Source organism: Neoarius graeffei, chromosome 3 (assembly GCF_027579695.1).
Source record: "Neoarius graeffei isolate fNeoGra1 chromosome 3, fNeoGra1.pri, whole genome shotgun sequence".
Classification (NCBI taxonomy): Eukaryota; Metazoa; Chordata; class Actinopteri; order Siluriformes; family Ariidae; genus Neoarius; species Neoarius graeffei.
The window spans coordinates 22731951-22755346 of record NC_083571.1 but is presented as its reverse complement, the minus strand read 5'-3'; the positions used below and the strand labels follow the sequence as shown (position 1 = coordinate 22755346).

The 23396-nt window shown below is 42.1% G+C and overlaps 1 protein-coding gene across 1 annotated transcript; it reads right to left on the bottom strand.

Moving 5' to 3' along the window:
* Nucleotides 1-724: 724 nt before the first annotated feature.
* On the bottom strand, nt 725-19477 carry smim14 (small integral membrane protein 14). The gene is made up of 5 exons (XM_060916508.1): nt 19325-19477; nt 18692-18795; nt 14290-14338; nt 12860-13008; nt 725-2638 (listed from the first exon to the last, which is right to left on the bottom strand). The coding sequence occupies exons 2-5, from the start codon at nt 18764-18766 to the stop codon at nt 2600-2602; spliced, it is 312 nt and encodes a 103-aa protein (XP_060772491.1). The 5' UTR covers nt 18767-18795; nt 19325-19477; the 3' UTR covers nt 725-2599.
* Between the last annotated feature and the right edge of the window lie 3919 nt (nt 19478-23396).

The window sequence follows — 23396 nt, the reverse complement described above, 5'->3', positions numbered from 1 at the left end:
TAGGCTTTGAGATATGATGTTCACAAAGTTTGGGGATGGACATTTGACCTCACAGTAATCTTGACCTGTGACCTTTTAACCTCAAAATCTAATCAGTTCAGGTTTGTCCCAAAGCGCACAAATGGTGAAAGTTTGGTGAAATTCCTTTCATTGGCCTTTGAGATATCGTGTTCACAAGGTTTCGGGACGGACGCACAGATGGACAACCTGAAAACAATGCCTCCTGCAACTTAAGGTGGCGGAGGCATAAAAATAAAGCAAAACGTAATTTTGATGATGATGATAATGATGAAGACATTCTTCACATAACTCCTCCCCCCAAATAACCATCACATTTTCCCCCCCCCATGCTAATCACTTGAACTGCATCATAAATCCAACCTAGAAAAACATGGATTAAAATATGGGTTGAATTAATACAAGTCATGATGTGAAGCAATAAGACTCTGGAATGACTTGAATGTGACGCAGATTCTCTGCAATTCATCCGCCCTTAGTGACTAAAAACCAGATGGCTGACACACACAAAATATGCTGTATAGATTTATTAACTGTTTATTTCAGTAACCAAAAGTGCATAGTTAAAGTTCTCATCTTAACTCAAAATGTGACATTACTAGTTCAGAATAATTTTCAGAAACATCATCCATGTCCATCTAATGATTTAGAGATTATGTGCTCCAAACGTATGTAAAAGAGATAAATAATCACACAACACACCATATTAAATATTACAACACAGCAGGACCCTAATGGCAAGTCTCTAACTGTTTATTACACCACTGTAATATAAGCTACAGTTTTTCTGCTATAGATCTGTATAAACACACACAGTTACAGGTCCTTTAGTGTTAGAGAAATGGAAAGAGAAAAGTTATAAAAGCTTACCATGAACCCTCAAATGTCTTTTAGGTCAATATGTACAATATTTAAAAAGGCTATTCAGCAGTAACTTGATCTCACGGAACCAAATGAGGTAACAGATGTGTATTGCAACTAAAAAGTTTAGAATGGCAGTCTATACATGTTGACTTTAGATATACACTCATCGGCCACTTTAATAGGAACTTGTTCTTGATTCTAAGATCCCTGTTCTTGGCTGCAGGAGTGGAACCCAATGTGCTGTTCTGCTGTTGCATGCGGAGATGCTTTTCTGCTCATTACGGTTGTAAAGAGTTGATTATACGAGTTACTATATCCTTCCTGGCAGCTCGACCCAATCTATGGTAGGTTTCCCAAAAGCCTCTTAATGCCAAGAACATCTTAACTAGGAGAGAAAGACAGTGTTCAAATGTGCTGCTCGCTCTACCATTTAACGATCTTCGTGCTACGATGCTTTTGGGAAACTCGGCACTGGCCGGTTTCCTCTGACCGCTCATCAACAAGGCGCTGGTTTCCACCGACAGAACAGTCATTGCTCACTCGATGTTTTTTGCGCCATTCTGTGTAAACTCTAGACACAACAACATGTGTGTGAAAACCCCAGGAGATCAGCAGTTCCTGAAAATAGTCAAACCAACAACCATGCCACAGTAGAAGAAAGTCACAAATTGTCATCTCAAAGTTTCCCCATTCTGATGTTTGAAGTGAACGTTAAAGTGAAGCTCTCGATTTGGATGTTCCTAATAAAGTGGCCAGAGAGTGTAGTTACCAGTAAAACCGGTAACTTCATGGCCAATGAAGAGACATCTTAAAATCAGCTCTTTTTTGTTTTTAAATACATGTTTGAAATGGGTTCCTTGGGATTAATCCTACAGCAATGAAACCTTGACTATTTTAATTCCTTTTCCCAACTCAAAACTTCTGCATACAATCCATCTTTTAACAGGGGTGGAGGGGGGAAAAAAAAAAAAAAAAAGTCTTGTGACGCAGACTGCCCTTATAATCAGATTTCCATTAAGTGCATCTGATCAGTTTTGTGTCTAGTCCTAATCAAGTTCTCTGCTCGTATCCAACTCCTACCACACCCACACTTTACACTCCGCATTCTTGTTAAGCTTATTGTTCCAGCTCAGTTCTCACGGAGACTAAACTGACGAAATAATATGAACTGACTGATGTGTTAAGTGGTGTATAAAAAGCACAAGTCTCAGTCAGTAAACTGGCTTCCAGAATCATGAGTCACCAGAGCCACGGCCCATGTTCTGACCTCATGAATGACATCAGAAACGACCAAAATGATGCAGCTCGTACAGAATGTGCTAGAACCTCCACCCTGAAATACACCCCATCTAGAACAGGCACCCTTACTGTGAATCATGCGTGTCTGGGATTAGTCATGGCGTCTTTACGTTTACAAGCTGATTAACAACACCATGCAGAATATGTGTGTGTTAATTTTTTTTTTTAAGGGAGGTGGACTTTCAGTCTTGAAAAAGACTTTGCTTTGGCTTAATTATAGTTTTGTTGCAATATTTAAATCAAATCACTCACTTCATGTTACTTACCCCCTCGATCAGAAAATTAACAGTTAAAGAGTAATAAATCATAACAGGCAGAAGAGTAAGAGTAGCCAAATCAGACGGAAGACAGGTCTAAAGTTCGGGTCATAGATGAAATGCCTTGGTCATGGTACAAAATCAGGAGTCCTGCTTCGTCGCTAGTCTACTGGCGGTGCTGGAGGTTCTCGGCCATTATTCTGAATGGAAAAAGAAGAGAAAAAGCCAGTTTAAAACACACACACACACACACACACACACACACACACACACAGTGGTAAAAGCAGTCACTCTAATAAAACCTCGCTAGCTAATCGTGATCTCTTCACACAGTAAATATCAGGAATTGATCAAACTGTTGGACAGGTATATGCTGTAGTGCAAAAGACATAAGTGCAACCAATTCAGTTCATCATCAAGTGTCTTGAGATCGGATCCAGGAATGGCACAGTCATCCACGGGGGAGGGGAAAAAAAAAAAAAAAAAAAAAAAGGCGTGCTCCCTGGGTGGGGATACAGTGGAAATTGTGGAGCTCATGTACGCAGAAGGGCAGATAGCACTTTATCAAAGGGATTGAGGGTGTACGACTAAGTATTTGGGATGGACAGATATCCATAATACGCCTGAATGCGGTGTTCAGTGTGGTACTTTAACGATGGCACACCATTCAGTGCCATCAGCAGAGAGTCACATACTCCGTATCGTTGCTCATTTAAAAACACTTCTGCTGATTAGATCTATGAAACACACTTAAATTTTCCATTGGAAGATGACCGGGAGTTCATGCTCATGTTGGCCACAGCGATAAATCACAACTCCAAACGTCCACAGATTTAAAAAAAAAACAAAAACATTTTTAATAAGTGTACAACCCCGATTCCAAAAAAGTTGGGACAAAGTGCAAATAAAAACGGAATGCAGTGATGTGGAAGTTTCAAAATTCCATATTTTATTCAGAATAGAACATAGATGACATATCAAATGTTTAAACTGAGAAAATGTATCATTTAAAGAGAAAAATTAGGTGATTTTAAATTTCATGACAACAACACATCTCAAAAAAGTTGGGACAAGGCCATGTTTACCACTGTGAGACATCCCCTTTTCTCTTTACAACAGTCTGTAAATGTCTGGGGACTGAGGAGACAAGTTGCTCAAGTTTAGGGATAGGAATGTTAACCCAGTCTTGTCTAATGTAGGATTCTAGTTGCTCAACTGTCTTAGGTCTTTTTTTGTCGTATCTTCCGTTTTATGATGCGCCAAATGTTTTCTATGGGTGAAAGATCTGGACTGCAGGCTGGCCAGTTCAGTACCCGGACCCTTCTTCTACGCAGCCATGATGCTGTAATTGATGCAGTATGTGGTTTGGCATTGTCATGTTGGAAAATGCAAGGTCTTCCCTGAAAGAGACGTCATCTGGATGGGAGCATATGTTGCTCTAGAACCTGGATATACCTTTTAGCATTGATGGTGTCTTTCCAGATGTGTAAGCTGCCCATGCCACACGCACTAATGCAACCCCATACCATCAGAGATGCAGGCTTCTGAACTGAGCGCTGATAACAACTTGGGTCATCCTTCTCCTCTTTAGTCCGAATGACACGGCGTCCCTGATTTCCATAAAGAACTTCACATTTTGATTCGTCTGACCACAGAACAGTTTTCCACTTTGCCACAGTCCATTTTAAATGAGCCTTGGCCCAGAGAAGACGTCTGCGCTTCTGGATCATGTTTAGATACGGCTTCTTCTTTGAACTATAGAGTTTTAGCTGGGAACGGCGGATGGCACGGTGAATTGTGTTCACAGATAATGTTCTCTGGAAATATTCCTGAGCCCATTTTGTGATTTCCAATACAGAAGCATGCCTGTATGTGATGCAGTGCCGTCTAAGGGCCCGAAGATCACGGGCACCCAGTATGGTTTTCCGGCCTTGACCCTTACGCACAGATTCTTCCAGATTCTCTGAATCTTTTGATGATATTATGCACTGTAGATGATGATATGTTCAAACTCCTTTCTGATATTGCTCCACTATTTGTCGGTGCAGAATTAGGGGGATTGGTGATCCTCTTCCCATCTTTACTTCTGAGAGCCGCTGCCACTCCAAGATGCTCTTTTTATACCCAGTCATGTTAATGACCTATTGCCAATTGACCTAATGAGTTGCAGTTTGGTCCTCCAGCTGTTCCTTTTTTGTACCTTTAACTTTTCCAGCCTCTTATTGCCCCTGTCCCAACTTTTTTGAGATGTGTTGCTGTCATGAAATTTCAAATGAGCTAATATTTGGCATGAAATATCAAATGTCGAAAGTGAGACATTTTTGAAATGTTGTCTATGTTCTATTGTGAATACAATATCAGTTTTTGAGATTTGTACATTATTGCATTCAATTTTTATTTACAATTTGTTCTTTGTCCCAACTTTTTTGGAATCGGGGTTGTACTGACAACCATAATGTCTCCAAAAATGAGCTTTACAATTACAACTTTTGTCCAATAGTGAAAACCACATCAACCAGGAGGTGTAGAAATGCTGGGATTGTCCCATTTTACAGAGAAACGTTAGGTTTCAGATTAAATATAGAAAATAGTCACACTTCCATAGTCCGAAGTTAACTCGGATCATTAGCTCGTCCCAAGTGAAATGTGTCTTCGTAATATTATATGTGCCTTGCCAAGTTTTCACGTCAACTACTGCACAGGGTTTGATCAAGTGTCTCCCAGAGTTATCAACTTTGGATCACCCCACAGAACTCGATGAGGCAACTGAATGCCTCAAGTCAACATTTCGTTATACTCTAGATAAAGTAGCTCCACTTAAAAGAAAAAAAAAAAAAAAAACGGGAGAGAAAAAACCAGCACCCTGGTATAATGATTACACTCGCACTTTAAAACAGACCACTCGAACATTAGAACGTAAACAGCGCCAAAACTAATGCTAATGGAAGGAGAGCCTCCTGAACTACTTAAAAAAAAAAAAAAAAAAGCTCTTCGTGCTGCTCAATTAACATATCGCTCCACACTAATAGAAAACAAATAATCCTCGATTCTTATTTAATACTGTAGCAAAATTAACCAGGAATAAGACGACCACAGTAAAAAGGCACACCATCCACCATCAATATGTAGTAGTGACGACTTCATGAATTTTTTTCAACAGCAAAATTGAAAACATCTGGGATTGGGGGGGGGGGGGGGGGGGGATAAAAGGTCTATTAATTTAAAGCTTAACCGTGTAGATAATATACGAATATGAACATTAGAATATTTTACACCCCTTCAACATATTAGGCATAGGCAATAAAACAAGAGAGAGGTCTTAAATGCACTTGTGGTGGTAGCCGGTGGAAAGGGCTGGTATTACCTGTTAAAGTATTACCTGGTGGCACAAAAATGCTTCATCTCATGTGATTTCGGATCACAAATGGAATCCACCCCGCTGGCACAGATTGGAATTTGCTCTGCTCGTGCTTTCTGGTTACACAGTAACTCTGGATGGCTTTTCTGACCTTGTTGTGATTACTGACTCCAGTTAATACAGAATCCATTTGAAGTTCACGTAGACAGACCAGGTCAGCCTACCACGAATCGTGAAGGCAATAGCAGGATGCAGAGGCTTCTCTTACCAAGCCACACAGTTTTGGAACAGCCTTCTAATTAGTCTTCAGGACTCGGGCTCACTGTTTAAGTCTAGGCTGAAAACACGTGTTTCGTCAAGCTTTTTATTCGGCAAAGGAGCAAAGTGGGATGTTTGGATGCTGCCTCCCCATCCCCACTCTTGCATGTTCACTCAGGTTTCTTGATGGTGGAGTGTCTGGCTGCTTTGTGTCCCAGGGCTCCCTCCGGTCTGGGTTACTTTCTGGCTCCCCCTTTTCCTTACGCTGTCATTGTTAGTCTTGCCAGAGTCCTTGCTTGTACACAGCATACAATGTACACTCTTCTTAACCATTACGTGACAATAAGCATCCCTAAAATTCTCTCTCTCTCTCTCCTGAGACACCAGTGATGCTCAGCTCTCCTGACCTACAGTTAGGTCCATAAATATTTGGACAGACATTTTTCTAATTTTGTTTCTGTACATAACCACAATGAATTTTGAACAAAACAATTCAGATGCAGTTGAAGTTCAGCCTTTCAGCTTTAATTCAGTGGGTTGAACAAAACGATTGCATAAAAATGTGAGGAACTAAAGCATTTTTTTAAACAATTCCTTCATTTCAGGGGCTCAAAAGTAATTGGACAAATTAAATGATTGTAAATAAAATGTTCATTTCTAATACTTGGTTGAAAACCCTTTGTTGGCAATGACTGCCTGAAGTCTTGAACTCATGGACATCACCAGACGCTGTGTTTCCTCCTTTTTAATGCTCGGCCAGGCCTTTACTGCAGCAGTTTTCAGTTGCTGTCTGTCTGTGGGCCTTTCTGTCTGAAGTTTAGCCTTTAACAAGTGAAATGCATGCTCAATTGGGTTGAGATCAGGTGACTGACTTGGCCATTCAAGAATATTCCACTTCTTTGCTTTAATAAACTCCTGGGTTGCTTTGGCTTTATGTTTGGGTCATTGTCCATCTATATTATGAAACGCCGACCAATCAGTTTGGCTGCATTTGGCTGGATTTGAGCACACAGTACATCTCTGAATACCTCAGAATTCATCCGGCTGCTTCTGTCCTGTGTCACATCATCAATGAACACGAGTGACCCAGTGCCACTGGCAGCCATGCATGCCCAAGCCATCACACTGCCTCCACCGTGTTTTACAGATGATGTGGTATGCTTTGGATCATGAGCTGTACCACGCCTTCACCATACTTTTTTTTCTTTCCATCATTCTGGTAGAGGTTGATCTTGGTTTCATCTGTCCAAAGAATGTTCTTGCAGAACTGTGCTGGCTTTTTTAGATGTTTTTTAGCAAAGTCCAATCTAGCCTTTTTATTCTTGAGGCTTATGAGTGGCTTGCACCGTGCAGTGAACCCTCTGTATTTACTTTCATGCAGTCTTCTCTTGATGGTAGATTTGGATATTGATACGCCTATCTCCTGGAGAGTGTTGTTCACTTGGTTGGCTGTTGTGAAGGGGTTTCTCTTCACCATGGAAATTATTCTGTGATCATCCACCACTGCTGTCTTCTGTGGGTGTCCAGGTCTTTTTGCATTGAGTTCACCAATGCTTTCTTTCTTTCTTTCTTTCTCAGGATGTACCAAACTGTAGATTTTGCCACTCCTAATATTGTAGCAATTTCTCGGATGGGTTTTTTCTGTTTTCGCAGCTTAAGGATGGCTTGTTTCACCTGCATGGAAAGCTCCTTTGACCACATGTCCTCTTCACAGCAAAATCTTCCAAATGCAAGCACCACACCTCAAATCAACTTCAGGCCTTTTATCTGTTTAATTGAGAATGACATAATGAAGGAACTGCCCACACCTGCCCATGAAATAGCCTTTGAGTCAATTGTCCAATTACTTTTGGTCCCTTTAAAAACAGGGTGGCACATATTAAGGAGCTGAAACTCCTAAACCCTTCATCCAATTTTAATGTGGACACCCTCAAATGAAAGCTGAAAGTCTGGACTTTACGTCCATGTCCAATATATAACTATAACCTGAATATGTTTCAGTAAACAGGTAAAAAAAAAAAAAAAATTGTCAGTGTCCAAATATATATGGACCTAACTGTATACTGACGCACTACTTGGCAGGAGGATGGCCTCATATCGACAGCCTAAAGATATACTCAGAAGATGGCTCTGGATAATTAAAACAAACAGTTTTACGACAATGACTTCGGAACTGCCACCACGATAACTTTAGGACTGCAGTTGTCCTGAACAGTTTTGTCCTCAAGTCTCCATCAGTGCACAGTTGAGAACGTCAACAAAACAGACTTCACGTTAAAACTATAATGATTTTCCAGGTTACACAGTTGCACTTTTTGACCATACAAGACACACCGTTATAGAAGCGAGTCATTTATAAAATCATGCTAACTGGGGGCGTCGTGGCTCAGGTGGTTAAGGCGCCATACCATGAATGCGGGCGACCCGGGTTCGATTCCGGCCCGAGGTCATTTCCCGATCCCTTCCCGTCTCTCTCTCCCGCTCATTTCCTGTCTCTACACTGTCCTATCCAATAAAGGTGCAAAAAGCCCAAAAAAATATCTTTAAAAAAAATCATGCTAACTGTTATCACCCAAATGAGGATGGGTTCCCTTTAAATCAAGTCAAGTTTATTTGTATCGCGCTTTTAACAATAAACATTGTCACAAAGCAGCTTTACAGAATTTGAACGACTTTAAATATGAGCTAATTTTATCCCTAATCTATCCCCAATGAGCAAGCCTGTGGCGACGGTGGTAAGGAAAACTCCCTCAGATGACATGAAGAAACCTCGAGAGGAACCAGACTCAAAAGGGAACCCATCCTCATTTGGGCAACAACAGACATGACTATAACATTAACAGTTTTAACATAAAAAGTCAGCTTCGTTGAGGCTATAAACCCCCCACCGACAGAAACCCAAGCGCAAAACCGTTCACGACAACCGCAGTCCCAAAATCAGCAAGGTCAACTGCAGTCCCCAGCCACAAAAGCACCACTGCAAGAGTCCAGAGCGTCCTCCAGGCACGACCCCCAACTGTCCACATGGGGCCGTCCTCCACAGGAGCGATGCAATGAGACTCCAACCAGACACAGGGCACCAGGATGGATCAGGCAGGTCCGAGGAGCAGAAGAGGTCAGCATCTCGATCTCAGGACCGACATGTAACTCAGAGGACAGATTTTTTTTTTGGGGGGGGGGGGGGGGGGGGGCAGAGTCTGGTTCTTCTCAATATTTCTTCATGTCATCTCAGGGGGGTTTTCTTCATCACTGTTGCCTTTGGTTTGCTCACTGGGGATAAATTTATTAATTCCTATGTTTAAATTTTATATCCAGAATTTATATACGTCACAAAGCAACTTTACAATGTAGAAAATGTCTACTGTTAAAAGTGACAAACAAATAAAACTGGGTTTTTTTTCTCATCTTTATTCTCTCCCCCCCCCCCCCCAGACCTTCAATCCTTGCCTCAGCCACAATGAGTCCACAGGAGAATGCGCACTGTGAGGAGTCTTTTACTGAAACAAAATCCGATACACAGATCCAACGAAGGTTCTCATTACAGCGGATTACCCAAACTGTACAGGCTTGGCATATTTAAAAAAAAAAAAAAAAAAAAGTGTCTGTCTATGTAAACTGGATATGAACATCACATGCTACAATTTCTTTGGGGATTCATTTAAAAAAAAAAAAAGTGTACAAGACCCAGGTGACACACATACTGATGATCTGAAGGCAAGAATCACAGCGCCTTTTGAAAGTATTGACGTGGATTTGTTACAGCATACATGGGCGCTTTCAGGAGATTGTCACCTGGATGTTCTGGACATCACCATTGGTGTTCATATTTAATGTCTGTAACTTTAAGAAAAGAAACCTTTAGGTTTTGCGTGTCTACATTGGATCGAAATTGAACATTTTTCGATATTGTATAGTTCCTCCATCCCAAGTTAGTTGGAAGCAAGTACATGAATAGTACATCAAGTACTAAACTTTATTACGCTATATAGACAAGCAGTCTGTGGACACCTGACTATTACACCCGTATGAGGTTTTTGAATGTCCCACTGAAAAGTTACTCCCCTTTTGCGGTTATAATAACCTGCAGGCTACGATAGCCAGTCGAGGTCCCCACCGTCTCCACCAAAAGATTTCCTGTTGACTCCATGTAACTCAGAGGGACAGATTACACAGGTGGTTAGGTATGCCCAATGTCACCTGAATAAGTAGGAACAGTATACATATTGCACCGAGTACAAGCAGGGACTCCGGCAACTAACTATGACAGCATAACTAAAAGGAGAGAGCCAGAAGGTAACACAGGCATGAGGGAGCCCCGGGACATAAAGCAGCCAGCCACTACACCGTCAACAAACTCGAGTGAGCAAGCGAGTGGGGACTGACAGCATCCATACATCTCAGTTTACCAAAACACTATGTCTGAGGACCCTCCAGATCTACTCCTTTACCTCATAAACACCATTAACAAAAGGCTTGACTAAACAGATTTGTTTTCAGCCTAGACTTAAATGCTGAGACTGTGCCTGATTCCTGAACACTACTTGGAAGGCTGTTCCATAACAGTGGGGCTTTGTAAGAAAAGGCTCTGCCCCCTGATGTAGCCTTCACTATACGAGGTACCAGCAGATAGCCTGCACCTTTAGATCTAAGTAGGCGTGGCGGGTCATAGAGGAGCAGAAGTTCACTCAGGTACTGTGGTGCGAGACCATTTAGTGCTTTAAAGGTCAATAGTAGTATTTTATTATCAATACGAAATTTGATTGGGAGCCAATGCAGTGTGGATAAGACAGGGGTGATGTGGTCATATCTTCTAGTTCTAGTAAGGACTCTTGCTGCTGCATTTTGAACTAACTGGAGTTTGTTTATGCACTTATTGGAACATCCAGACAGTAAGGCATTACAATAATCCACATGAACTAGTTTTTTTGCATCATGCAATGACATTAAATTTCTTATCTTTGCAATATTTCTGAGATGAAAGAAAGCTATCCGGGTGATGTTATCAATGTGAGTATCGAATGAAAGACTGGGGTCCCATCTGCATCTCATCATTGCTGAGGAGTGTGCTCCCATCACCCAATCAAGCATCCAGCCAGAGCAGGTCATGATATATTTTTTACCATATTAACATGCCATTGTGTGTTATGCCTGATGTAAAGACTCTCGTCTCTGCGAGCCTACCACACAGATTTAATACTTGTCATTTTTAGGGCATACCTAACAACGTGTTTTCTTTCTCTCTCTCTCCCCCCCCATCTGTCCCTCTGAGTTACATGTTGGTCCTGGGATTGAGATGCTGGCCTCTTCTGCCCCTCGGACCTGCTTGATCCATCCTGGTGCCCTGTGTCTGGTCGGAGTTTTATCGCCCCACTCCTGTGAAGGACGGCCCCATGAGGACAGTTGAGGGTTATACCTGTTAATATTATAGTCAGGCTGTCTGTTGTTGCCCAAATGAGGATGGGTTCCCTTTTGAGTCTGGTTCCTCTCGAGGTTTCTTCCTCATGTCGTCTGAGGGAGTTTTTCCTTGCCACCGTCGCCACAGGCTTGCTCATTGGGGATAGATTAGGGATAAAATTAGCTCATGTTTTAAGTCGTTCAAATTCTGTAAAGCTGCTTTGCGACAATGTTTATTGTTAAAAGCGCTGTACAAATAAACTTGATTTGATTTGATAATAACCTCCACACTTCTGAGCAGTCCTTCCACTAGATTTTGGAGTGGGGCTGTGGGGATTCAGCCACAAGAGCATTAGTGAGGTCAGACACTGATGTAGGGTGAGGTCAGCGTTCCAGTTCATCCCAAAAGATGTTCAGTAGGGTTCAGATCAGGGCCCTATGCAGGACAATCAAATTCTTCCACACCAACCTGGACAAACAATGGAGTTTGCTTTGTGCCCGGGGCATTGTCAGGCTGGAAAAGGTTTGGGGCTCCTGAGTTCCAATGAAGGGAAATTGTAATGCTACAGCACACAAAGACATTTATGTGCTTCCAACTTTGTGGCAACAGTTTGGGGAAGAACCACATATGGGTGTGATGGCTGGATGTCCACATACTTTTGGCCATGGAGTGTATATGTATTTAATCATGGATGCAAACGGCGCGCCTTTTGGCGGATGCCGCCTTTTTCACGGCTGTCTTGGAGACTTGTGTGAATCGTGCAGATCCAATGAGGTTTTTTTTTTTTTGGGGGGGGGGGGGGGCATTGGAGTGTCTGATTATAATTTCATCAAAGTAAATTCTGTACTAAATAAGCAAATGCCATTACAGTCCATGAAACACAGGAAGTATGAGAAGAAAACAGTAAATCAGAAAGCTGTGCACGTAAAGCCAATTGGCTGCGCGCCATTATCTGCTGCTGGCTGCACTTCACTGCACGCGCAAGGATTTCCATCAGTCCAACGCAAGTTACGCAATTGGCTTTACGTGCGCAGTTTTCTGATTTACTGTTTTCTTCTCATACTTATACTTCCTATGTTTCATGGACTGTAACGGCATTTGCTTATTTAGTAATTTTAATACAGAATTTACTTTGATGAAATTATAATCAGACACTCCAACGCCCCCCCCAAAAAAAACCCCTCATCGGATCTGCACGATTCACACAAGTCCCCCAGACAGCCGTGAAAAAGGCGGCATCCGCCAAAAGGCGCGCCGTTTGCATCCATGTTTAATGCACTTAAAGAATATTTTTTAAATATTCCTGGATGCCAAATAACTCTTATCTATTTAGTCCATGCACCGTCACTGCAGTTTTACATCATAATAAGGTAAAAAGGTTGCTAGGGCGGGTTTTTTTGGGTGACTCACAGTAAAGGGGCTGATGGATTTACTGGAGGTTCTGGGTCTTCTCAGGCTGTCAGGGCGAAGCAGGAAGAGTACCAGCGCCAACACCAACCAGCCCATCATAATCATAGGCAGAGTCAGGTCGCCCCCTGTTGGAGAACTGGGTCCTGGCACTGCACACACCAAATAAAGACGCCAAGTCAGTACTGATAGACAATTCTTTAAAGCACCATACATAACACATATGAATGCGAGCCTTGCAAACAGTAGCTTTCCGACAGTCCGAGGATTTATACTCACAAGCCCACGCTCATCAAGTTAGCGTTTCCCCTGAACCAGTCAGAACCACTGTTTATCTTGTTTTATGTATATCCAGAACTACTGTGTAACAATATTTGACGCTTTGTACACTATTCTCCTTCTCTTAACCAGGTTCATGAGGTAGTCACCTGGAATGCTTTTCAATTAAAAGGTGTGCCTCGTTAAAAAAAGTTAATCAGTGGATGAGTTTCTTGCCTTTTTAATGCGTTTGAGATCAAATCGTAAATAATAAAAATACAGTAAACAGCCCTATTCAACACCACAACTGTAGCAATCCATATTATGTCAAGAACCGCTCAGCTAAGTAAACAGAAACGACGTGCCTTGAGTAATAAAAATAAAGAAATGGAAGATGTGTCCAACTTTTGACTGGGACTGTATATGAATGAAGTTTCGCATCTTCACCCCATGGTTTCATCTGGGCTGTCTAGTTTCCTTCTAACGTCCAAAGACATGCAGGTAGGCGGATTGACTATGCTAACTTGTCCCTAGGTGTGAATCAGTGTGCGATGGATTAGTGGATCCACGTGCAATTCCTGCAGCCAACGTTACTCGGTTAGGCTCCTGGTCCATCACCAGCCTAACCAGGATACCGTGCTTTCTGATGATTAATTTTTGTTAATTTTCATGACTGTGGTGAATAATTGTAGTGTCTTGGTAGCTCTTTTCAGGCAACAGTGCACAGTTCCCTCAAAGCACTCCATTTGGCGATATTAATCGCATCTCAGGCGTGGTTCATGAATCAAATTATCCTGTTCTGAATGATCACAATTACCAAATCTGGCATTTTAGTTTGGATTACCTTCAGTACCAAGAATGATCAGGTTTCCTAAGATTGTGTGTGTCGCACTACGGGATTTTTGTACCAGATGCTCCATTTACAGAACGTGTAGAAACGGCTGTGAAAAACGCTGTAAAAGTGGTAAATGTAGCCCGTACAGGGTGCTATTGAGGTGATTATTTGTTGATCGTTACTTGATCAGGCAGCGAAAGCATGGCGTGCTTTTCAACTCCGTTTCTACGCATTCTGTAAACAAAGCACCTGGTACAAAAATCCCGTAGCGTGACACAATTACGTAAAAACAGTGGGGTTTGTTTTGTCTCTGTTCAAGGAAATGAATGAGCAAACTTACATTCCTGAAGGCACTCTGTGTCTGTGCAGTAAGACTGTGACTGCCTCAGCTGAGGATAGATTTAAAAAAAATAAATAAATGAAAAACATCAACCAGGCAGGGAAGGAAAACACATTTTTACATGTCTCTATACACGTTATATCCTATTTTTCCTGACATGATACAGCCCATAATACAGAAGTTGGCTCATGGTTAGTTAGTTTGGACAGGAACTACACCTTGCACACTGATCTGATCTATTTGCACTTTATGTAATTATGTGCTTGAAGCCTCGGTATCGTGTTTGTACTCTGGTCTATGCTAAATGACATTAAGACATTGCTCGATCTACTCCTCACAATACTAGTGCTCAAATCCAGACAGGATGACTCTTTACAGTACACCACACCTCTTATGTAAACCATCTAGGACACCTGGGCAACGAAGGAGTGACGGCCAGTGACGTTTTTATTACACCCAGCAGCGCCGGACTACAATGCAGACCGTCCTTGCGTTTAGGTTTATTGTGAACTCCATGGAAATCTGAGAAAACATGTACGCAGTTCATCTTAAAACTCACTTAAGGGCCCAAAGGTTTAATTACACATCTCAAAGGAGTTTTAAACAGACAACATTCATGTTCCAGAGTGAAAGTAACATGCTGAACGTTCAACCCATGTGCTCTTGAGGATACCACCAAGTGACAAGTGTAATCAGTTTTTCTTGACGGTTTACAGTTGTGTTGTGAACACATACCAGGATATAGTGAAAACAGAGATCAGATGGTACCGCTATTGTGCGCCATGACATTTTCAAAAACATGTCTGAAGGTTCTCAGTCATCCAGGTCATAGCAAACTGTGGTTGCTGAAGAAGGCAACTGGATTTGCTTAAAATTCTTGAAGACGTTTCACCTCCGATCCAAAAGGCTTCTTCGGTGCAGGCGCTAAACTGGCCTGCCAGTTACATTGAAAATGTGTGCCACATTATGAAACATGACAAAAGAAACCCTGGACTGTTAAGCAACTGAAGTCATATATCAAAACAAGAATGAGAGGTGAAACATCAAGAATTTCAAGCAAGTCCATTAAAAAGAGCCAACCTAATTGTGTACTGCGGAATTCTGGTCCTTGATGACCATAGTACAGGATTACCAAGTCAAACGGCAAAGCGATTTAGTGATTGAGATACAGTATGTGGGGCGGCACGGTGGTGTAGTGGTTAGCGCTGTCGCCTCACAGCAAGAAGGTCCTGGGTTCGATCCCCGTGGCCGGCGAGGGCCTTTCTGTGTGGAGTTTGCATGTTCTCCCCGTGTCCGCGTGGGTTTCCTCCGGGCGCTCCGGTTTCCCCCACAGTCCAAAGACATGCAGGTTAGGTTAACTGGTGACTCTAAATTGACCGTAGGTGTGAATGTGAGTGTGAATGGTTGTCTGTGTCTATGTGTCAGCCCTGTGATGACCTGGCGACTTGTCCAGGGTGTACCCCGCCTTTCGCCCGTAGTCAGCTGGGATAGGCTCCAGCTTGCCTGCGACCCTGTAGAAGGATAAAGCGGCTAGAGATAATGAGATGAGATGAGATACAGTATGTGGTTGAAACCTTACAAGAGATGAAACTAAATTGTGGGTGCAAAGAACTCAGCTCAGTTTAATCATTTATGCCATTTATATTTTGTATGATTGCGTTGTAGAAGAGAAAAAAAAAAAAATTCTTTCTGGCTTACGTTGGCCCAACAACCTACAAGAGCATCCCATCAAAAATCAGGATCACGACCACCAACCTCAACAAGTTTAAACCGCTTATATATGAACACTCCCTGCAACAAATATGCTAACCACTGACAAAATTTCACATACGTGGAACATCTTGTGGAAACATTTGAACTATGTGAATTGTTTGTTTAATGTTTTTACAGTTCATACTGAAGGTTTTTATCAAAATACTTAAATAACTAGGTTTCTAGATTGATAGGTATTTGGACTGATCTGGTTCATAGAGCAGCAGCTACAATTATCGACACCTTTTCAGATTCACCAATAAAAATAAATAAATAAATTTTACAAAGCTGAGTTTCAGTTACAACAGTTCTTATTGGTTAATTAATCAACCGGAAGACCCGCCTCGCCCTTTGATCTTGTCGTCTGATGACGTAGCTCGTTACCTGAGATGGTATTTTTTTTAGCACGATCAGCAATTTGAGGAAAACCCGGACATTAATCAATCATCGCGGGTAAGCATGATGGAAAGATCATGGACATGTTTTTACTGATCAAATTCATCGATATTTCATGATCTCCTCGTCGAAACCTACTTTGTTTCTTAGTCTTGAATGTAATAACAGTCGCCATTTTGTATCTAAATGAACGTTTAAGAAGTCACACGAGGTGTCAATAATAGTGATCACTTTCACCGGTGTCCACCATTATCGACACCCTGTGGAATTAAGTGACCTTTACAACTGTTATGGATCGATCTTTGTGCAACATTGTCGAAGTAGATGAAGCACTTTTTTAAAATAAATAAATAAGTTGTGGGGGCGGCACGGTGGTGTAGTGGTTAGCGCTGTCGCCTCACAGCAAGAAGGTCCTGGGTTCGAGCCCCGGGGCCGGCGAGGGCCTTTCTGTGCGGAGTTTGCATGTTCTCCCCGTGTCCGCGTGGGTTTCCTCCGGGTGCTCCGGTTTCCCCCACAGTCCAAAGACATGCAGGTTAGGTTAACTGGTGACTCTAAATTGAGCGTAGGTGTGAATGTGAGTGTGAATGGTTGTCTGTGTCTATGTGTCAGCCCTGTGATGACCTGGCGACTTGTCCAGGGTGTACCCCGCCTTTCACCCGTAGTCAGCTGGGATAGGCTCCAGCTTGCCTGCGACCCTGTAGAACAGGATAAAGCGGCTAGAGATAATGAGATGAAATAAGTTGTGATTTATAATTTTTTTCCGATTCATAACAGAATGGAATGTTTATAGAGTATTAAATTAGAAAAATCAGATTTTTCTATTCCATTCAGAATTTTTTTTTTCCAGTTTGGTCTAAGTATCTAACATATATTACAATATCAGGAGACATTTTATATATTTTGGTTCGAGGACTGACATGCGACCTTTGACCTGGATTTTCATGTGGTTACAATATCAATTCCCTGTCGACATTTATTGGTAAACGGCAAAACTAGAAATGAATACAAACAACAACGAATGATTAACAAAACATGATCTACGAAAATACCTGGGAAGCGGAACAAAAAGATGATTTTCTGACACAGGTTAAACATCAGTTCATTTGTTTACAAACATTAGAATTACTTCCTCATTTACATAAGCACCGACATTTATATATTTATATAAAAGATATTTTGGACTAAATATAAAACAAATTTTAAAATAAAAACTATGTTTTGTTAACTTAATACCACTTACAGATTTTTTTTTTTTAAATAAATGATCTAGGCGTCGATAACCGTGGACAAAAGGGGTGTTGATAACCGTGGACAAAAGGGGTGTCACGTGATCGTAATCGGGAATCAACTAGGTTTTTTCCAGTGGAAGTTTTAGTAATTATTCATGCACAGTTTACATACTGAAAGTCTTTTTGACTTTTGCAACGGCCAAAAGATTGTTAAAGTGCCATTCCACCATTGGATGTATTCTTTGGCATAAAATACAATACATTTTATGACATGACTAGACAGAGAAATCTTTTAGCTTCAAAATGATATATCAAACATAATTTGACAACGACAAGTATATTAATTTTGCGACCAAAGTCACCTACCCTTTTAATTTCCGCGCGGTAGTGAAACGTGATGTCATCGGCAGGTTCCCCTTCTTGTGTACCATGTGTCGGTCTATTTTTAGACCAGGAAACCCCCAAAGTGAGAGTCATTTCTCCTTGCATATGGGGGCCAAAAAAAATTGCGAAAAATTGAGTTAATCTTTCAGTTAGCTAGATTTATTGGTATTAGCTAGATTTATTGGTATTATTTTTATCGCGTTCTATCCGCCATTGCTGATAATATGTGCCACGTCACACAGTACACAAGAAGGGGAACCTGCCGATGACATCACGCGCAGAAATTAAAAGGGTAGGTGACTTTGGTCGCTAAATTAATATACTTGTCGTTGTCAAAAAATTTATATGTTTGATATATCATTTTGAAGCTAAAAGATTTCTCTATCTAGTGATACCATTTATATATGTTGTCAAAATATATTGTATTTTATGCCAAAGAATACATCCAATGGTGGAATGGCACTTTAAGGTGTCGATAATTGTAGCCGCCGCTCTAATGATAAAAATTGCGTGAAATGTGTGAGCAGTGAATCAGACAATGATGTAGACAGGCAGAGAGCAGAACTGATGGTTTGGGCTTTTATTTTGCTCCAAGGGGTTTTGTAATAAATAAATAAATAAAAAATAAATGTGATGCTTACCAGATTGATGAGCCTCCTCATGGCATGCTCATGCGAGCAGATGCACTCACAGGGATCAAACCCTCCTTCTGCCATCAGTGATCAAACTTGGAGTTTAAAAATGTCTGTGGGAATTTTAACCAAGTGTTATTATTTCATTTATACATGCAAAGGATCTGAATGCTCACCAAGACACACTCTTATCCCAGATCAAGGCCAACAGGATAAGGCGTGTTAAAACAGGTCTCAGGAGGTTTTTTCCCCCTTTTAAAAAAAATAAACACGGCAGATTTTGCCTTGATAAAGTACCCAAACTTGTGTTAGTCCAGTTTTCCAGTGTAGGACTGTAGTGGTGGTGGTGGTGGTTTTTCTTCTTCACACAACTAGGAAGGCGGAAGTGAATTAAATCTCGCCTAAAAATGCTTAAACTTAACCATTAAACCACTTTAAAAACCAAAGGAAAAAATATATATATATTTTTTAAAGTGCTCGAAATCCTTTAGTAGACATTACTTAAAAGAAAAGGCTGAATAAACTAAACAACAGCAAGCATTGATGACACAAATGAAATATTCTAGAAATGACTCACAAGGTCTCGTGCAAAAATAAACAGCTGATGTACAACAATAACAACAACACAAGCCGATTTCTTACCAATCAGTGAGACACTTTACACGCAGTTTTAACTCTTCACGTTAGAATGTGCGCAGAAATTTCTGCCCAAACCTTCTGAGAGCCCAGAAGCTGCAGGAGTAACCCAACACCGCCGCTCAGCTCCCGCAGGATCCGGCTGCTGTTCCGCTTCTGTTTTGATTACGCAGAAAAAAGCCACGTCGCAAATCTCGCGAGATCGTAAGATTTTGTCAACGACAGACAGGAAGAACAAACTGACTGTTGTTAAGCGGTTGAAGTTATGATGTCTCGCCTATAGATGGCGCCATGAAGCGCTTTAATATCACTTATACAAGCCTGTAAATACAAGCTGTCTGTGAATACAGCAGGCCCGGCGCCATGGGGGGGCGAAAGGGGGCGTCGCCCCATCGTGGCTACAGCCCCGCCCCCTCAACGGAGACTCATCTCATCTCATCTCATCTCATTATCTCTAGCCGCTTTATCCTTCTACAGGGTCACAGGCAAGCTGGAGCCTATCCCAGCTGACTACGGGCGAAAGGCGGGGTACACCCTGGACAAGTCACCAGGTCATCACAGGGCTGACACATAGACACAGACAACCATTCACACTCACATTCACACCTACGGTCAATTTAGAGTCACCAGTTAACCTAACCTGCATGTCTTTGGACTGTGGGGGAAACCGGAGCACCCGGAGGAAACCCACGCGGACACGGGGAGAACATGCAAACTCCGCACAGAAAGGCCCTCACCGGCCCCGGGGCTCGAACCCAGGACCTTCTTGCTGTGAGGCGACAGCGCTACGGAGACTCAGATCACTTAATTGTTTTCTTAATTGTTATTGTGGGTGTATGTGTGAAATGCTGACACAGCCGCGCACACACAGACCTGTGATAAGGACAAGGCGAGGGGTCGTGCGGGCGGGCGGGGGTTTTACATGTACACTTACAAGTGCACTGTCTCTGCAATATGCAGTCAGTTTACGGGAGTAGTCTTTCCCCCTCCGAATTAAACGAATTCAATCACAATATTGTGAATCCATTTTCTTTCTTTGTAGGCTAAGTTTATCTCCGTTTATGTTGTTCATATATGGTCCGCTTTGTGCGCGAATAACGTAAGAATATGTGTCGTTGACGTCACCCCCCATGCAGCGGGGGTGAAAATTCATCACTTCAGAGTGTTTTGTCCCCTACACGCCTAAACTGGGATCGCGGATTAAGTGGTTCACGTTGACTCGGTGCGAGTCAGGAAGGCTATTACTGGTGCAGCCGCGGGGTCTGTTGATTTTTTTAAATTATGATTTTGGCCGCCGAGCCAAGTACCTTAGACTTGCATTGACGTTTTGTTTTCATGCCGCGGAGCTATTTGTATGTATTTTAAATGTAAAGGACTTGCCTGTAGGTTTGTGTGTGTTGTTTTATGTTTGGCATCTTTCCGGTTGTCTGTGAGAAAATTGGAGGGGAGGGTTAACAGGTGGGCACGGGTGTTGATAAAGCGCAACTGCCCTGGTAATATGTCACATGATTTTCCCGGACTAAAGCAACCTTCGGGGCCGTGGTTTTGTGGTTGGCGCAGTTAATTGTTTGAAACACGTTGTCAGACCGCCATCACTACTACACACTATATGAAAAATATTTGCCCCCTTGCGATTTCTAATTGCCCCCTTAGTAAACTGTTCCTGGCGCCGGGCCTGGAATACAGCCAGGGACAATGCTTACACTACGTTCAGACTGCAACCTGAAACGACCCATATCCGATTTGTTGTGAAATCCGATTTTTTTGTTAGGCCGTTCACATTGCCAATTATATGAGACTTGTATGCGATCTCCAATATATACAGAAAATGACCCAAAAGTGTCTCGCATGCGCAAATTGACACGTAATAAGCACATCTACCTAATACGTAGGGTGACCATTTCCATAACACCAAAAAGGAGGACATTATTTGGATGGGGGGTCTGGGGGCCCTCCCCCAGAAAATTTTGTATTTTTTAGATGCAATTTCCTGCATTCTACTCAATTTTAGGGTGAATAATGGCAAATCCCATCTGATTCATAGCCCTCAAATTTTTATGTAAACCACAGTGGCAAGATTGAGAATGGATTATTTTTATGCAAGTCACTCAAGTTTGGTGAAATCAACATCGCAATTTTGTAGGGTTAAAGATTATGATTGTGGGGGAAAAAAGAGTAAGGTCAAAGCATTCATAGTATTTATTATAATTCATGTATTAGCTCTTAATTGGCTAGAACACACAGTATTTATATTTATTAAAAACATTGTGGAGTTAACAAACCACTGAAATTAAACTTAAGGTGCTGAGTACCAAAAAGCACAACATTTGTAGATTCTCAAAGAACAAATAGGCAACATAACCAGCAACATTATAAAACGTTTTAAAACAGTATATCATGCTTCAGTCTTTCAGTGTCTTCAGAATTCGTAGGTGTCTTTGTGTGTGTGTGTGTGTGTGTGTGTGTGTGTGTGAGTGAGTGAGAGAGAGAGAACAGTCGTCCCAGCCAGGGCCAGGGGGGCAGGGCACTAGGCACGCGCCAGGAAGATCATCAAAGGATAGAGCGCAACGCGTTCTAGAACGCAACACCTCGCGGTGTGGAGTTTGCACTGCATGCCAAAAAACATCGAGCCATAGACTCTTTATTGTAGATTACTAGTGTGCAGCACAGATCTGCAGTTTCCCTACAAAACGTTATTCTAGAACTCTGCTCTTCCAGTCTGGCAAGTCGATATTATATAATTCCGCTCATCGTCTCTAAAAGGAGGACAAATGTGCGTCCGGCTTGATGCTGCGCCGGACGCCGGACAAGACATTGAAAAGACGGACGGTCCGGCCTAAAGCCGGACGTCTGGCCACCCTAGATACATAAACAAAAAAAAAGCGCACTCTTCAAGTTTGCAAGTAAAGCATGGAGATGAGGCGAGACCTGGTGATGTGGTTTTTGTGGCGGCGGCGGAACTCACACAATAATCTGATTAATGTGGGCAGCAGACTAATGAGACCGAAGGTGTCAAATTACTGGAAATTTCCAGAACAATCTTATAATCTTGTAATACAGGATGATTTAACATCCAGGTCCCTACCAAATCCACCATTAGCTTGATCAATTCTATAAAAGTCTATTTAAATTCTGCAAACTGTATAAATGTTGTTGTTTTCCACCAAAGAGGCGGGATTAGCCAACGCAGAATAGTGACGTTTGTCTCTTGTTGATGACGTGTAGGTCGCATGAATGCAACCTGTCCGGTCAGACTGCAGTCGCATGTGAAAATAACGGATATACATCGGAATTAGGACCACATATCCAAGAGGCCTGGGTCGCATGTGAAAAAATCGGATCTGTGTCGTTCAGATTGTCAATAACAAATCGGATACAGGTCGCATATGGGCAAAAAAATCGGATATGGGTCGTTTCAGGGTGCAGTCTGAACGTAGTCTAAGTTATCTCATCTCATCTCATCTTCTCTAGCCACTTTATCCTGTTCTACAGGGTCGCAGGCAAGCTGGAGCCTATCCCAGCTGACTACGGGCGAAAGGCGGGGTACATCCTGGACAAGTCGCCAGGTCATCACAGGGCTGACACATAGAGACAAACAACCATTCACACTCACATTCACACCTACGGTCAATTTAGAGTCACCAGTTAACCTAACCTGCATGTCTTTGGACTGTGGGGGAAACCGGAGCACCCGGAGGAAACCCACGCGGACACGGGGAGAACATGCAAACTCCACACAGAAAGGCCCTCGCCGGCCACGGGGCTCGAACCCGGACCTTCTTGCTGTGAGGCGACAGCGCTAACCACTACACCACCGTGCCGCCGGCTCAAAAGTCATTGGACAAATTAAATAATTGTAAATAAAATGTTCATTTCTAATACTTGGTTGAAAAGGCAATGACTGCCTGAAGTCTTGAACTCATGGACATCACCAGACGCTGTGTCTGAGGATGCTCTGGACTCTTACAGTAATGCTTTTATGGCTGAGGACTACAGTTGACTTGCTAACTTTAGGACTGCAGTTGTCATGAACAGTTTTGCACTCAAGTTTCCATCAGTGAAGAGTTATAACATCAAC

What these genes read in the sequence shown, in the direction of transcription:
- smim14 (XM_060916508.1), bottom strand. Translation starts at nt 18,766, where the DNA reads ATGGCAGAAGGAGGGTTTGATCCCTGTGAGTGCATCTGCTCGCATGAG. An exon ending in CACAGAGTGCCTTCAGGAAT is followed by an intron (nt 13,009 to 14,289) that starts GTAAGTTTGCTC and finishes TGGTGTGTGCAG; the next exon opens with TGCCAGGACCCAGTTCTCCA. An exon ending in AATCCATCAGCCCCTTTACT is followed by an intron (nt 2,639 to 12,859) that starts GTGAGTCACCCA and finishes TTTTCCATTCAG; the next exon opens with AATAATGGCCGAGAACCTCC.